Source organism: Muscardinus avellanarius, assembly GCF_963383645.1.
Source record: "Muscardinus avellanarius genome assembly, chromosome: 6".
NCBI lineage: Eukaryota > Metazoa > Chordata > Mammalia > Rodentia > Gliridae > Muscardinus > Muscardinus avellanarius.
Window position 1 is genome coordinate 98,574,690 of NC_137791.1, and position 17,072 is coordinate 98,591,761.

Consider the following 17,072-nt stretch of genomic DNA (forward strand, 5'->3'; position numbering starts at 1 on the left):
GCTATAGTAAATTTAATGTAAGCCTAACTTATATTTTTCTTTTGGAAACTTTTAACTAATTAATATACCATCACAATGTCTTCCAGGCTGCCAGAAACTGTCTAGTAAACGAGGCAGGAGTTGTGAAAGTGTCTGACTTTGGAATGGCCAGGTAAGGATTCGCAGAAATGCTTTTAGATGGTGTTCACCTTACTGGGTAGAATTAATCTGTGTGAGAGCAATTCACATCAACAAGACAGAAATGAAATCTTACTGAGAGAAATATCAGGTGCCTATAGCTTGTGCTGTTAACTCTCTCCACTAGGTGGTGGTGCAGCCTGTTAAACACATCCCTTTTTAGTGTGGATAGATTTTAAGAAATCTGGTTTAGTATTTCCAAATCTTCAGTGTTTTTATCCTCTTAATATTTGTAACTTTAAAAGAGTGTTAGAATTTTTTTCTCATGGTACTGAGGGTGGAACCCAGGGGCACTCTACCTCTGAGCTATTACCCAGCCCCGTTTTTTTTTTTTTTTTAATTCTTTATTTTGAAACAAGGTCTCACTAAGTTGTAAAGGACCTCACTAAGTAGCCGAGGCTGGCCACGAACCAGGATCCTCCTGTCTCAGCCTCCCAAGTACTGGGATTACAAGCATGTGCCACCATGCCCAGCTAGAAAATATTTTTTTAAATGTATTTGGTTTGAAGCAGGGCGTGGTGACGCACACTTGTAATCCCAGAATTTGGGAGGCTGAGACAGGAGGATCGCAGTTTGCGGACAGCCTCAGCTACTTAGTGAGGCCCTCCACAACTTAGTGAGACCCTGTTTGAAAATAGAGAATAAAAATAGGACAGGGGATGTAACTCAGAGGTCAAATGCTCCTAGGTTCCATCCCCAGACCCCCCCACCCCTCCACCCCCCCACCCCCCACACAAAATATTTGGCTTGTTTCTTTTCTCCCTCTGCCTGTTCATTCATCCATACATAAAAAATTGGGTGCCTCCCCTGTGTTTGCCTGACATGGCCAATGAACCAGAGCAGAGCCTAAGCCACCCGCAGGTCCCTGACCACATTCGCATGTGTTGTGGAGGAAACGGAAATATAGACCTGAGAATAAACCCATGTGGTAGAGCAGGGCTTAGCAAATGATGGCCCATCTGATCCACACCACTTTTTATGAGGCCTGTAGGCCGGTAATGGTTTTACATATTTAAATGGCTGAAAAAAAATTTCAGAGGATGTTAGAACACCTGTCAGTCAGTGTGAAATTTCAAAGTCAGTGTCCATAAAAGCCATGTTTGTTACTGAGGCAGAGCCTCGCTCCTACGTTGACACGTCATCTGTAGTTGCTTCCTGCGGCAGGTGCGGTTCAGGGTCATCAAAGGGACTGCGTGGCCTGTTAAGTCTGAAATACTGTGTGTTTCACCCTTTCTGCACTAAACTAAGAGTCCTGACTGACAACAGTTTGATCCAGCCCATGGTGGCCTTGTCTGGCATCGTAGTATACTCCAACAAAGAAAATTTACGCTTTTAGAAATTAACTTTAGGGCTGGGAACGTGGCTCGGCATGGGACAGCGCTTGCCTAGCATGTGTGAGGCGCTGGGTTCAATCACCAGTGGCACAAAAGATAAAATAAGAAATTAACTTTATATGTACATAGAGTACATAAATACATTCCTTTGATCAATAAGTATCAAGCATATTCCAGCAAGGGCTGAAACCTTCACATCTGCCATTCCTAGTCAGAGATTCTCTCAGAAGTAGCCATTGTTAGCAGTGTTGTTGCCTACTTCTGTGTGTCCCTCTAGAAGAACAAAAGCATGTCCACCGTGTGTGTGTGTGTGTGTGTGTGTGTGTGTGTGTGTGTGTGTGTTGACGCTATGATATGTAAATATAGATGCTGCCATTTATATGCTTCATTTTGCTTTTTGGATGCTGCAGTTTTAAATTGTGCTCTGTGGCCTTGTGGGGGCTCAAAGCACACGTGTCTCTACTCACTTTTTACCACTTCCTTGAGAGCAGCTTTGCTTTAGATCTTTCGCACATGGGGCCTTTGAGTAAAATTTTGTTGAGAGACCAAAATTGTTTACAAAAAAGTTTGCAAACTGTTTTAGTTCATCTTTGTTTCTCTTGCCAAATAAAAAACAAAGATGAGCAGAAAAATGAAAGCGCAGATGCTCACGTTGTGAGAAATTCCTCTCATGCCCTTAAATGAGGCTGAGAGGAAGATGGCAATCACCAGGCGGGGTCATGGAGGTGAACCTTAGCTTTAACCAGATGCTTATTGGGCCTCAATCAACTGTGTTTTGGTTGGTGAGGGGGTAAAAATAAAAGTACACGGACAAAGTGAGCTGTTGCTTCAGAGCTGTGAGCCTGTCTTCCCTAGATATGTCCTGGATGACCAGTACACAAGTTCTTCCGGTGCTAAATTCCCTGTCAAGTGGTGTCCACCCGAAGTGTTTAATTACAGCCGCTTCAGCAGCAAGTCGGACGTCTGGTCGTTTGGTAAGATCCGAGCTCCCTGTGTCTTCACGCCCGCTCTGAGGAGGCAGAGGGCTCATCACTCAGGGACCCTTCTCCTTGTCCAGGTGTTCTGATGTGGGAAATATTCACCGAAGGCAGGATGCCCTTCGAGAAAAACACCAATTATGAAGTGGTCACCATGGTCACTCGAGGCCACCGACTCTACCGGCCGAAGTTGGCGTCCAAATACGTGTACGAGGTGATGCTGAGATGTTGGCAGGAGGTATGCCGATTCTTCGTCTCTCTTTCTGAGGCCCTGAAACACTCAGGGGTGGGTTTGTAGGTGGATGATGTACAGTCATTATGGCCTCGGCCTCGTCCGGTGGCGCCTGTTTTGTCGTGACTTCAGGCTCTTGGGAGGCAGCCAGTGCACTCAACTCTGCTTTGAATAACAAGAAGAATGTGAAGTGAAAAGCCCCAATAATGACCTTAATACGTTCAGACTGTTGCTTCACTCCCAAGTGGGGATCCCTCCACAGTTGCCTGAGCGAGGGACTAGGGGATAATAAGCCTAGAGAGGTGGCTCGCTTCCGATTGGAGGACCACTTGTGGGGTTTAGTTATTATCTTTTACCAAGGAAGGTTTCACCCTCTAAACCTCAGCTTCCTCTCTCTCTCTCTCTCTCTCTCTCTCTCTCTCTGTACTTTTGGAAGTACTGAAATGTCACCTCACTTCACAGAAGAGATTAAAACCAAAATAACTTTTTTTTGTGTATGTGTGTGGTACTGGGGATTGAACTCAGTGTCATTCTACCTCTGAGCTACCCACCCACCCCCTTTTTTTAAAATTTGAAACAGGAGCTCGCTGAGTTGCTGAGGGTCCCACTATGTTGCTGAGGCTGTTCTGAAATACTTCCCAAGAACACTTATTGGGACAGGCAGAGACCTACTGGGCAGGAAGTGGTACGGGAGGGGGGGAAGTTGAGCATCACTAAGTGTGTATACACGTGCGTGGAAATTAGTGTGATTTAGCAGTGAGCACATATGAGGCTCTTTCTGGGAAATGAACTGGGCAACGGAATGGGGAGGAGTAGTTATAGAGAACTCAGCAAATGAGCAGGACTTGATTTTTCAGGCACTAGGAGCTTTAGTACGCCCTTGCACAGGGGCACAAAAGCAGCGTTTTAGAGAGGTCAGCGTAGCAGCAATGCATGCAGGGTAGAATAGTGTAGAGATAGACCCATTTGAAGATGCCAGAACTTTCTAGTCCCAGAGCTATGAATCCCTCTCTGTGGTACACTATGCAATAGGAGCTTAGACAATGAGACTTTTCTTTGGCTTCTGGAACTTACAGCTTGTCTTTGACTTTTAATTGTAGAAACCAGAGGAAAGACCTTCATTTGAAGATTTGTTGCGCACCATTGATGAACTTGTTGAATGTGAAGAAACTTTTGGAAGATAAGTGGTGTTTCGACCAGGGGCTCTCAGATCCTGAAGCGTGAGGAGAAGTGGCGCTTTGTGGCAGACTTAATTTATTTGACACCTGGATGTGTGAACTTGTTTTTACTTATAAATACCTAAAGCATTTGCTTCTGGATCAACCTTGGCTCTGTGACTGAGTCTCCCAGACTGTGGAGACAATACCTTAGAGCTAGTGATAAAAAGAACCTGCTTCTATTTATTTCTCAGGAACTTGAGTGCCAATGGTGGACCAGACACTGTGCCTGGGCCCCTGGGTTCCCACCTTAGCGGTGTATGTGGGACCATGCCAGCTGGTGCCAGCAGAAGCCGGGATGTTGGGGAGGAAAGGGCGCTAGAGTCATGTATCAGGAACTCTTCTCCTTTTGACTTCTACAGAAATCTGGGCCTGGGGCACTGTCTAGAGCAGGATTCTAAGTGAATCAGGAACCCATCTTGGATAAGTATCCAATTTTTGTTTTGGAAACATCTCTGTTTTAAAGACTGTTCTTAGTATTACATTTAAAAATACTTGTATGCTGTATATATTGTAAATACATATAATATATAAAGTTATATATTTATAAGAAGTATGTGTTGTCTTTTCATTGAAACTTTTTCATTCTGTAATACGTGAGTTTACCTTTTCAGGCCTAGAGACTATTGACAACGGTCGATTTCTTTCTCTCAGGGATCAAATATTCCTTACTGAGAAGTTTGGGTCCTATATTGCTAATGTTCTTCTCCTTCAGGTAGACATATTTGGGGACGTTGGTGCAGCTTGAGCCCCAGCAGGGCCTGTCCTGGGGCTGCATGGTCCTGCACATGGTGGCCATAGTAATTGGAATCAGGTGGCAATTTGAATGAATGAGTCATTCATGTCCTAAGCCTTAAGAATCTGCCCCAGAGAATCGATGCTCTGATTGGTGGTGCTGGGCTCTGGAGCAAAAGGATCAGGTGATGCCCCTCACAAAGATCACCCCCATCTCACACAGGACCCAGGAACAGCTCAGGCTGAGAGTCCAGGAAGCTACTGAGGGAAATGGAGAGATGGTTTCAAGTGCCTCCCAGATGCTTTTCAGGAGATCTGATTGGTTTTACGTTCCTGGATCCACAAGACTATCTGTGATACCCATTTAGTTTGAGGTTTCACACCCTCATCATCTCTGAGACACCCATGGAATTAGAGCCTTCTTTTTTCCTTGTGAGCCCCAGGAAAAGGAAACCATGGCAGTTAGCAATGGCACAGGCCATTTATTGCCCAGGTCTTGGCCTTTGCTAGATAAAAAGCTGAGGAAGACCTGGGGCTGCCGTGGCCTCTCTGGAGCCCCGGATGGAGCCTTGGTAAGCACACAGGCCAGAGCTGGCTGATCTGAGCAGCATTTCACCTGATACTGGAGAACCATGATTTTGGTCTTCAGCCTGTCAGCCTGTGTGTCAGGCAGTCCATGTGCTGAATCCAGTTCAGTTGTTCCTACCAGTAACTGTGGGCCTTAGGCAAGAACCTCATCCTCTATTCTTTTATTTTAGGCTCCATCCAGAGAAGGCAATTTGACTTGATGGTTTTGAAGGTACCTTTGACCACGTGATTTTTTTGGCTGTATGATTTCTTGCAAATGTTTTTTTCTAGACTTACCCACGCACATGGGAACAAGGAAGTCATAGCAGCCACCTTCAGAGATATGTATGCAGATTGTCTAACTTTCTTATATGGGGCATTGGGCTGTCATTCACAGACTTTGAGGTTTGTAGAAGAGAAAAATAGGTGGGGTCAACTTTGCTGGTGAGAAACCTCTTGGGTGAAATCTGATTTCAGTTAAAAGATGTGTTTTTGCCTGTGGATAGTGACGGAGGAACTGAGGACTCTTTTCGATGCCCCTGCAGGAGGAGAGCCATGATTCTGTCCATCTGTGAGTAAGATGGGCTTTGCTATGTATTTTCGGGTTGTGTTCTGGGCATGTTACCTATTCTTGAACACCGGAAGTTTTGTCTAATACATAGAACTTGTGAAATTTTGAAGGTAATTTTCTCACATATAGCAACAGGGTTTTGTTCTTATTTAAATAAGCACTGTAATCCAGGTGTGGTGGTGCATGCTTGTAATCCCACCGAGACAGGAGCACAGGTTCAATGCCAGCCTCAGCAATTTAGCAAGACCTTCAGCAACTTAGTGAAACTCTGTCAAAATAAAGAATAAAAAAGAGGGCCTGAGGTGTAGCTCAGAAGTAGGATGCCCCTGGGTTTCATCCCCAGTACCACATAAATAAATAAATGAATAACCATTCTGATGATGTAATTTTCATAAACATTCAGCACTGGAAAAACACAAACAAGCAAAAATAGTGTTATCCCATTAGTAATGTATGCTGAAATGTAATCGGCTGAAATGTTTGTTTCCAGAATGATACAGAATATAAAGAACTTGTAGTTGAGCTAGACGTGGTGGTGCACGCTTGTAATCCCAATTGTGGAGGCAGCTACTTAGTAAGGCCCTCTGCAACTTAGTGAGACCCTGTTTCAAAATAAAGAATAAAAAATTGGGCAGGGGGTGTAGAGGTCAAATGCTCCTGGGTTCCATCCCCAGACCCACCAAAACAAAACAAAAAAACAAAACAAAACAAAACAAAACTTGGAGTTGAAGGCCAGGAGGCCAAGTGCTAGTTTCCATTTTGCTACAGCTTTGGTGGGTCAGTCTTAGCCAATTTATGCTAAATCTCTGTCTGTAAAGTGAGCACTCTGTCTACCTTCCATCAGGATTGTGTAAAGAAACAATAGATAGCCGGGTATGGTGGCGCACCCTTGTAATCTCAGCATTTGGGAGGCTGAGACAGGAGGATTGCAGTCCATGGACAGCCTCACTACTTAGTGAGGCCCTCTGCAGCTTAGTGAGATCCTGTTTCAAAATAAAGAATAAAAAGAATAGGGCTGGGGGTGTTCGCAAAAATAAATAAAGAAACAACAGATAAAAATGATGGTGCGGCTAGGTGTGGTAGCGCACACTTGTCATCCCAGTACTTGGGAGGCGGAGACAGTAGGATTGCAGATTCCTGGCCAGCCTCAGCAACAGGAGGCTTTTTGCAACTTAGTGAGACCCTATTTCAAATAAACAGTAACATAGGACTGGGGGCATAGCTCAGAGACAGAACACAACGTTTTTTGGTGGGTGCATCATGAACTTAATACTTGAATTCCTTTAGAAGACTATTTGGTACTTCATGCAGTTTTGGGAAATGCTTATTGATTTAGCTGTAAGATTCAGAGGACCTTAAAAACAAGGACAAAAAATGCTGTCTCTGATTTTAATTCTGGATGCCATGGAATCAAGCTTCAACAAAACTCAGCTATACCAGATCAGGCCAGTGGGCAAAGTCAACTTTTTGCACTCCTAACTTTTAGGTGGTATTAGGGAAAATTGATTGCACTTTTAAAATATCATCTGTTTGAGCCAAGTCACCTTGATGGAAACCAACATTTGTTGGCAGCATTTGTAAAAACGAAACCATGCTATTCTAGTTGCGCCTACCCAAATGTAACTTATAGTCTTAATCCATCCAGATGAAAACAAGGCTGCCTCTTATCAGAAAAAATAGGCCAAGCAGGTCAAAGCAGAAGACACCAGAAAGCAGCAACGCATGTCCCCACCCCTGAGCCACAATCGCAGGACACAGATGAGCACTGACAAAATAAGAATCTTGAACATTAAAAGCCCTGCAAACATTACTTCTTTGTTTTCCCTGAGGTCAGAACTAGAGAAACAACAATATAATAAGGAGGGTTTGGGTATATGTAAAATAACAGTTGTGAGGGCTGAGACAGGTCTAAACCTAGCCCAGGGGATGAAGTAAGAGACTGGCGATCCCTGGGTATCTTGAGAATCATTCTCTTTGGCTTGGAAGGTGACGGTTTTTGATGCAGTCTCAATGAGCCTCCCAGCTTCTGGCCATCTGATTTAAGGATGAGAACCCCCTGTTTCCTTCTGCCATAAACTGTAGCTAGACCCAAATGGCTCCATTTTCTTTTGGGTAAATCTGTGAGTGGTGTGGACAGGAGAAAAGCCAACAGTGTCTCATAGTGCATCAAAATCAATAAAAAATGTTTATGTGTTTGTCAGAGTCTTTAGCCAAATACATTTATTGTTTAAAGGGCAGTTGGAGCTGGGTGTAGTGGTGCATGCCTGTAATCCCAGTATATGGGAGAGGCTGAGACAAAAGGATTGCAGGTTTGAGGCCAGTGTTAGCAATGTAGCCAGACCCTGTTTCAAAACAAAAAATAAAAAGAGCTGAGCATGCAGCTCCAAGGTAAAGGCCTTGGGTTTAGTTCCCAATATCACAAGAAAAGTATATATTTTGGAGTGATTCTAATTGGTTTGCCTCTGAATGTCACTTGGTCTTTTGTTGTCTTTAAGATTCTCTCCTTGGCTTCTACATTGGTCAGTTTGACTATTATGTGGCATGGGGAGTCTTTTCTCTGATCTTGTCTAAAGGGGTTCTATAAGTTTCCTGTATCTATGTATCGACCTCTTGCTCTATGTTTGGAAAAATTTCTGCTATGACTTCTTTGAGAAGATTGTTGATCCCTTTGGTTTCACCTTCTTTTCCCTCATGCCAATTATTCTTAGGTTAGCTCTTTTAAGATGGGCCTAGGTTCTAATCCCTAGTACCAAAAAAAAAAAAAAAAAAAAGGAGGAAAAAAATACTGTCTACAATTTTAATTCTGGATGCCTATGGAATCAGGCTTCCATGAAGCTCAGTCATAATCAGACGAGGCCAGCTAAGCCATGGTTTCTGGGTTCCTCTCCATCATTTGAGCGGGAAAGACCCTTTGATTATACTGTCTTTCCAAAACCTGTTTCTAAAGCAGTTTCTAACGCTGCTAGGTCAAAATCCTCCGGTATTACTATTACTATTGTTATTAACATGAAGCTAAGTAAGGGGCCGGTGTAGGTGGCTTCAAGTACCCCCAGCTACACCTTTCTCCAGGAAATCACACCCTTGTGCAGTCTCTCCTCTTGAGTATGAGTCGGGCCCAGTTCCTCACTTCTCATGAAGAGAATGTGGTAAAAATGACGGCATGCCACCTCTGAGCCTCGGTTATAAGAAGGCCCAGGCCCTCGTTTTGAGCTTTCTGTCTCTTGGGCCACCAGCTCCCAGGCAGTGAGCCCGCTTAGGCAGCATATGGAGAAATCCTGTCTAGAGAAACCAATGCCACAGAGGTGGATTTTCCAGTTCCAGCCAAGCCTGGCCTGACTGCAACTTCATGAGAGACCTTGAGCTGCAGATACTCAGCTAAGCCATTCCGCAACTTCTGACCCACAGAAACCATGAGATCCTAAATGTTTATCTAGTTATGAAAATACTTTTCTTCTTGACAAGAGATAACAGATTAACACAGTGGCTAAGATAACAGATTAACACAGTGGCTAAGGCTGACAGAATCACAGGTCAAAGCCAAACTTGTCTGAGTTGGCAGCCATTCATCTCCGGTTGGGGTTGACACCCTTTCTCCCAAACAGGCTCCATATTAAAGTGGACACAAAGATATTTGTGTTTTGTCTTTAAATAATTTCATTTTCCCCCTCTATACCTATCTAAAAAACAATCCTTGCAGCCATGTTTGGTACCACCTGTGAGGCTTCCAGCTGTATTGTCTGCTAACCTGCAGAGCCTGTGGCTCCTCTGTGGATCCTCCCAAACCCTGCCCAGGGAGGCAGTGAGCCCAGCTTGGCCCAGGGACAGCCCTGCCAGCAGGTCTCTGGCCTGGCCCAGAGCTTCTTCACATCACAAGTTGTCTGGGATGTCTTGGGTGTGATGTCTGTGAGTTTATCGCGAACTCTGAGCCCACAGACAACAGTTCTAGGAAATGGGACCCGAAGTGTGGGGATGGGGAGCGGCTGTGAGCAAGGCGACTGCAAAGTCCAGCTCATTACCAGGAGCAAGCAAAATTCTTACAAAGACCAGCAAGGGCTTTCAGGTACTGGGATATGCCTTGCCTGGAACTTGCCCTGGCTGAAGCTAGGAAACTGGAGCCTTTCTCAGGAGGACTTTTCTTACTCCCTGGAACACAAGCTCCCTGGTGCTGGGTGCCACATCTGGCTGCTCAGGCTTCTAGAGTCTTCGTTGTACCCTCTCCCCTACACTGTGCATCTTCAGGCCCCAGGCAAGCCAAGCAAGCATCATTCTTTAATCCCATTTAGTTTATCTCTTTCTTGTCCCAGTAGCCAGGTACCTTTCTCCCAGTAGCCAGGTACCTTTCTCCTCTTAGTTACCCATGAATCCATCCCCTAATATAGTATTTTTCCCTACTTTAAGGTTCCACAGGCAGCCTGATGTCAAAAAACAAAACAAAAGTTTGGGTTCTAATACAGAGTTGCTCACTTATTTTGTCAATATATTTAGGAAAAATAACATCTTTGGTGACCATCATGTGTCTTAGAAGATGGACATTTTATTTCCAAAGGGGCAAAAGGTATTCACACACAGCAGAGGATAACAAAGCACCCCAAGTACATAAAAGGCATAAACTTAGAATAAGTGGTATTTTTCTAAATTAAATAAACATTGTAATAAAAAAAAATCATCTTTTCCTCCCCACCACCCCATGGTGTGGGTTGGTGGTTTGGCTCCAGGGAAACTCTTTTAACTCCTGATCAGAGGCGAAATCCATGCAATAGAAAAGCTGGCTGTGTGGTGCCTCCCATATAACATGGGTTAATTTAGTTAAAATGTATATGTCTTCAAAAGACTCTAAAAAATGGCATTTAGGGCAGAGAAAAGAGGAAGTTGGGCTTTTTGTAAACTTTGGGAAAAAGAAGGTATAGATAGCCACCAACTTACAGGGCCAGCTCTCTTCATCCGGAGCCACTTCCCAAACCCACAGGTTTGCGAGGCTTTCCCACAGCTCTTCTGCTGCCCATGTGGCCGGCACCAGAGGTTCTTCCTTTTAAAACCACAGGCCAGAGCCCTGGGTTGGCCACCAAGCCCAGTCTTTGGCTCACAGCAGCTCCTGAAACTCAACCAGTCTCCAGTCATTTTTTTTTTTTTCTTTGCGGTACTGGGGCTGGAACCCAGCAGCATTGTGCCTCAAAGCTACACCCTCAGCCCTATTTTTTTTTTAGTCTTTTTTATTGTTGAAACGGGATCTCACTGAGTTGCAAATGGCCTCACTAAGTAGCTGAGGCTGTCCACAAACCACAACCTCCGATCTCAGCCTCCGGAAGGCTGGGATTACAAGCTTGCGCCACCATGCTTGGCTTCCAGTCATGTTTTTAAATAAAAATCACTGGCCATCAGCCAATTATGATGACCAAAGTCTATAGGGATGGATTTCACTCAAGGCGCTGATTCAAAATGAAACTCTGACATCAGAAATACCAGGGGATGAACCTGAGGTGACGCTCATTTAACCTCGAGACATTAGAACCAAAAAAAGGCCAGCTGCTTTTGCTTCCCAGATAGCCTGGCCCCGGGGCTACTCCTCTCTTCATCTCTGTGTCTTGCCTGACAAGGGGTGACCTCAGGAGCTCCCCTGAAAAGTGGTGCTTCTCACCCTTGCTTCTTGCCCGTGTCCTGCTCCAGATCAAAGCCCTGTTGGGCCACAGAGAAACCTCGGGTGGTGCAAGGCACCCCAACAGGCACCCATCCTAGATGAGGGGAGGACAAAGTCTTCCCAGGAAAACCCACAAACAACAAATGAACAGAAATCCAACTGCTAGACCCGTGAGCCGTGTGCCAGTTTCAAAAGGTCACTGAGGCGCTTGGGAGGCTGAGACAGGAGGATCACACAGGTTCAAAGCCAGCCTCAGCTACTTAGTGAGGCTCTCAGCAACTTAGTGAGACCCTGTTTCCAAATAAAATATAAAACAGGTCTGGGAGTATAGCCCAGAGGTAGAAAGCCTCTGGGTTCCACCCCTATTGCCACCAAAATAAAAAATAAAAATAAATAAATAAAAGGTCACTGAGAGATTACATCCAGGCGCAATATCTTTTTCTGGTTTTCTGGCACATGGCACATCATTAAGGATATTTGTAGAGGAATAAGAAGTAGATGAAAAGAACAGCACAGATGTAAATATGGGAGAGGAAGCCCAGTTCCTTCCTACAACCCTGAATACATCCTTCCGCAGGTCCTTTCAGCGGACAAACTGTTATTGCTCACCTCTGGGATGTTTGAGTCTGTGGCAAAGACCTTTGGTATGGATGAGTTTCTCCTGCCTATATTGGGAATTTTCTGAAAGAAAAGTGCAAGAGCATTTTCGCTGCAGATTAATCAACAAAAGGATTCAGAAAATGACTTTGGTCATCACAGAATGCATGTGAAAGGGATCTCTCCGTTCACTCTGGCACCTGGAAGACTTGTGACGCTGTGAACAGAAAACAACCACAGGTCTAATGATCACAGAAACCTGCTTTCGGGTGAATTCCAGTCTAATTCTTCAACCTGTAAATGAAGATGCCTAGTGTTGTGGGAAGTCAGGCCAAGCAAAAGGACACTAAAGAGATGCTTGTTTTCAGTCTTAAGAGTTGAATCAACAGTTGTTCTTTGGGCAGCAACTGTTTGCTAGCACTCATGCTGAGCGGGAGCGATGGGTCCATGGACAAGGCAAAGGTTGGCTTCGCTGCTCACACCTCTCTTGGTTTTCAGGGGAAATAGAACAAAACTTTATAATTAAAGCAGTGTGGGTTTGCACCTGTATTTAAAGGCAAGTGTCTTTGCTATTGAATCAAAGAAAGTAAGTGCTTTTGTGAAGCCTCCTTCCAAAATTCCAGGCTGCTGATGAAAGTAAAATAACCAAGGGGTGTGTCTCTGGGTTTATAGTCCACTGTGTGGTCCGCAGCCAAGTACTGTGAACTCAGGGAGCCAGGGGAGGCCTTGTCCTAGTCCTCAGATACTCCTGCCTATTGGCAGATACCAGCTGCTTCTCTTTTGAAGTTCTATGTGTTTACATTTAAATTGTCATGATGGTTAATTTTATGGGTCACAATAGCTGGGCCATGGTGCCCAACTCTTTGGTCAAACATTCAGGATGCTTCCATGAAGGTGTCTGGGGATGAGATTAATATTTAGGTGAATGGAATTTGAGTAAAGTAAGTTACCCTTCATAATAGAGGTGGGCCTCATCCACAGCTGAAGGCATTAGTTGATGGACGTCTGGCCTCCTGTAAAGCAAGAAGGAATTCTGTAGCAGCCTGCCTTAAGACAGAAAATGACTCCGCCCTGAGTCTCCAGCCTCCTGGGGTAAAGCAGCAGGCTTTGGAATTGCTGTCCCTCCACAGTAGTGTGAGCCAGTTCCTTGGAGCGAATCTCCCTCCCTGGACCCAACAGGTGTCATGCTTACAAATGAAAACACTGTTAAAAGCAGCAGCAGTACAGGATGTTATAGAAACCATTAGAGTGCTGAGTGGGGGCACATCTGCCTTTGGAGTCAAAGGTAGAGACAGGACTCCAAAGAGTAGAAGGGGACCAAATACTTGCCATGGCTGACTTGGCCTTCTTGCTCTGCGTTGTCTTCAGAAGGAGAAACACACCCACTTTTATGGGTTTAAGTATACCTTATGAGTACTCAATAAATACTTGCTGAATGAAGTATTTATTGAACCGGGTGAGGGGAAAGGAGGGGAAGGAGCCAACTGCCCTGCACTGATTGCTTTGCCTCTGTTCTCTCCTTTTATCCTATTGTCCATAAGCACAGTTGGCAGCGCCATGCCCATGGGCTCTGAGCAAAACTCTCTGGGCTTAAATTCTGGCTCAGCTGCTTTTTAGTAGGTGACTGGACAAATTCTGGAGCCTCTCTCTGACTTAGTTTATTTCTTAGACCTTTTAGCTCCCATCGAAGAACAGGTCCTATTTTAATATTAGTATAATGAGTGAATCTGTTGGGTTAGTACAGCGATATCTCTTGTGGATAGTGCCTGCCATATGGTAAGGGCTGTGTTGGTAGAAATGGGGAACGGCAGTTCCCAGAAGATAGATTTTATTACCTACAGTTTGCTGACAAGGCATCTGAGTAGTTGCTAAGAACCGTCTCATTGCTACAAGGTAATGGAGCAGTCATTTTATGCCACATCCGCCTGGTGCAAAAGGCAACTGAGTCCATATGCTATCCTATCAGAAAAATAATTGATTACCAGTGAGTTTTGAATAATCTCACTTAGCACCTTGTGACTTGATTTTTTATTTTAGATAAGCACATTTTTTTCTTTTTTTTCTTTTTTTTTCTTAATAGACCCAGAACAAAAGGTTAGACTCATGACCTACCACAACTGCTAGCTAAAGCTCAAAAGTTTTTCATCTTGGCCACTCCCCTCTAGTCAAAAGGTCATGGTCAACCTCGCTGTCTCTGTGGCCAGCATCAGGTTGTGAGCTACTATGTGGTAGAAGGAGTTACTGGAAAGGAGAGACAAGATATAATATGGTGGGGAATGAGCTGGTGAGGCCTTATTTAACAGCTCCTTACTAAATTCTGGCTATGTGTCAGGTACTGATGCTACATGCTACGTAGAAGACAAAAAAGTATAAGTTGTTGTCCCTGAAATTGCATAGCTTACAAGAGTTCAGAATCTAGTTGCTCTCAGATTGCGAGTGATGTCACCCCCAGGGGACATTTGACAATGTCTGGAAATGTTTTGTTTTTCACAATTGGAGGGTGGCAGTGGTATGGGTGTCAGTGCTGCAGTGGGCACCTAGTTCATATAGGCTGGAAATCCTGCCAAGCACCCTATCATACACAGGAGAGCTCTCTGCAGTAAAGAACGATCCTGTCTAAATGTTGATAATGGGGAGACTGAGAACCCCGTGAGAGATGAAGCTTCCCCAAATAAATGACCATCTAAAGTGGTACTTAATCAAGAGCCACAAAGCAGAGCAGATCAGAGAAGGGAACTCATCAAAGATGGGAATGGATTGCAATGGCAGTCATTCTACCTCTGAGCTATACCCCCAGCCCTATTTTATTTTTATTTGGAAACAGAGTCTTGCTAGGTTGATGAGAGTCTCACTACTTACTGAGACTGTTCTCAAACTTGCGATCCTTCTGTCTCAGCCTTCCAAATACTAGGATTACAGGTTGTGCCACCATGCTTGGCCACATTTGAACTATTTCTGAATATACAGTTCGGTGATATTAAATACATTCACATTGTTTTACGACCATCACCACTGCCCATCTCCAGTATTGAAACTCTTAGAGAATATGTATGTATGTATGTATATATATATATATATGTAAATATACATGCATGCATACACACATGTGTGTACAAATATACACACATATGCACACATACATGCATGCAATATAGACATATATACACATGATGTATATATGCATGAATTTCTGCAGAGCTGAGAATTGAATCCAGGACCTTGTACATGCTAGGCAAGCACTCTACCGCTGAGTTACATTCCTAGGGCCAGATCTATTATTTGAAGGCATGCTCAGCATGATTTCCTGACAGATTATCCTGTGGTGTGAGAGAAGGAAAGTAATCAAAGATGACTTCAAGGCCATCAGCCTGAGCCACTGGAAAGCTAGAAATGCTTTTGACAGATGGGGAGGGTACGTAGAGCAAGTTGGAGAAAAGGGAAGAAGACAAGGAGCTCGGATTTCATCACATGTTCATGTGAGGTGTCCGCTAGGAATCTGAGTGTGATTTGATATGTGTGTCTGGAGTTCATTAGAATGGGGCCAGATGTGTGCATGCAGTGTCATCAGCTGATAGATGGTTATTAAGCTGCAGGAGAGGAACCAGACAGAAAAGAGATCAAATGTTTTGGGGATTGCCTTTTAGGAAGAGGTCAGGGAAATAGAGAAAGAAGCAGCAAAGGAGACTGAGAAGGAGCAAAGCCAAAGAGAGAGAGTGCCAAGGTCTGCTGAGAAACACAGGAGGGGGAGGACCTGGGAACTGACTTGGGGTTTAGTGGTCCAGAGGCCACTGGTGACTGTAACAAGAGCACTATTTGTTTGTTGTGGTCCTGGGGATTGAACTCAGGGGCATTCTACCGCCTAGCTATGCCCCCAGACCTATTTTTTATTCTTGATTCTGAGTTGCAAAGGGCCTAAGTAGCTGAGGCTGTCCACTAACTGCAACTGCAATCCTCTTGTTTCAGCCTCCCTAATGCTGAGATTACAAGAATGCGCCACCACGCCTGGCTACAAGAGCAGTTTTTTCTTTTTTTTTTTTAAGAAGTGGTAGCTGCAACAGTTTGACTTGGAATGAGTTAAGAGGAAATGGAAGGAGAACAATTGGAGACAAGTATAGACTACTGATTTCTAGATTGCACCATTAACAGGGAGCAAAGCTGATGGAGGAAATAAGGTCGCTAAGTAGGTTTTTGTTTAGTTTTGTTTTTAATGTTTGATGTAACAGCATATTTGTCTTTGATGGGATGATCAAGTAGAGAGAGAACAATGGTGATTTAAGGGAAGGAGGGAGCACGTTTTAATCTGAACACCTCCAAGTGGGCTTGGGCACAGTGCGTTGCTATAGTCATAAACTTATTCTGACTTGCTTCACTTTTATACAACCCACATTTAATTTTACAATTTCTGCCATGTTTTCTATCAGAACTCAGATACATTGATTGGCCTTGGAAGTGGCTCTAGGAAATAGATTCAAATTAGTTATGGGATTTTTTTTGTGTGTGTGTGGTACTGGGGTTCCTGGAAACCCTTCTACCTTCGGGCTACAGTCCCAGATCTATTTAAAAAAAATTTTTTTTATTTGGAAACAGGGTCTTTTAAGCCAGCACGGCTGGCTTTGAACTTGCGAGATCCTCCTGTCTCTGCATCCCAAGCGCGAGGATTACAAGCGTGCGCTGCCATGCCCGACTTGTTTCTCTACTTAAAAAAATTTTTTTTATTGGTGTATTCATACATTTTAGTGGGATGCAAGATGGTGGAGACATACATGCACACATTACCCAATTAGCCCTTGCCCAGGTCCCACCCCTTTCCTTCCCCCTCCCTCCTTCTCATGTTTGGCTTAGTTATTGACATTGATATGTTTGTTAAAGTACATTATGTGCAATAGAGAATTTCCCTCCCATCCGCTCAATTAGGTTACCATATTTGCACATCTATGGAATCTGTTTGTAGAGTTTCTACTACGACCCATTTCTCCCTAGCTTTCACATATTAGGGATCCGATTTCTTATTTTTTGTGACTGACTAATCT

General features: G+C 44.1%; 1 protein-coding gene across 2 annotated transcripts in view; it reads left to right on the top strand.

Annotated features, from left to right (window-relative positions):
• Positions 1-3,904, top strand: part of TEC (tec protein tyrosine kinase) — a gene marked incomplete at both ends in the record, with an annotated part of 87,141 nt that extends 83,237 nt beyond the window's left edge. For both annotated transcript variants that reach the window (XM_080697574.1, XM_080697573.1), the window contains 4 exons: positions 87-151; positions 2,367-2,485; positions 2,569-2,726; positions 3,821-3,904. In XM_080697574.1, the coding sequence (XP_080553700.1) occupies positions 87-151; positions 2,367-2,485; positions 2,569-2,726; positions 3,821-3,904 (426 nt within the window). The remainder of the gene's footprint in view (positions 1-86; positions 152-2,366; positions 2,486-2,568; positions 2,727-3,820) is intronic.
• Between the last annotated feature and the right edge of the window lie 13,168 nt (positions 3,905-17,072).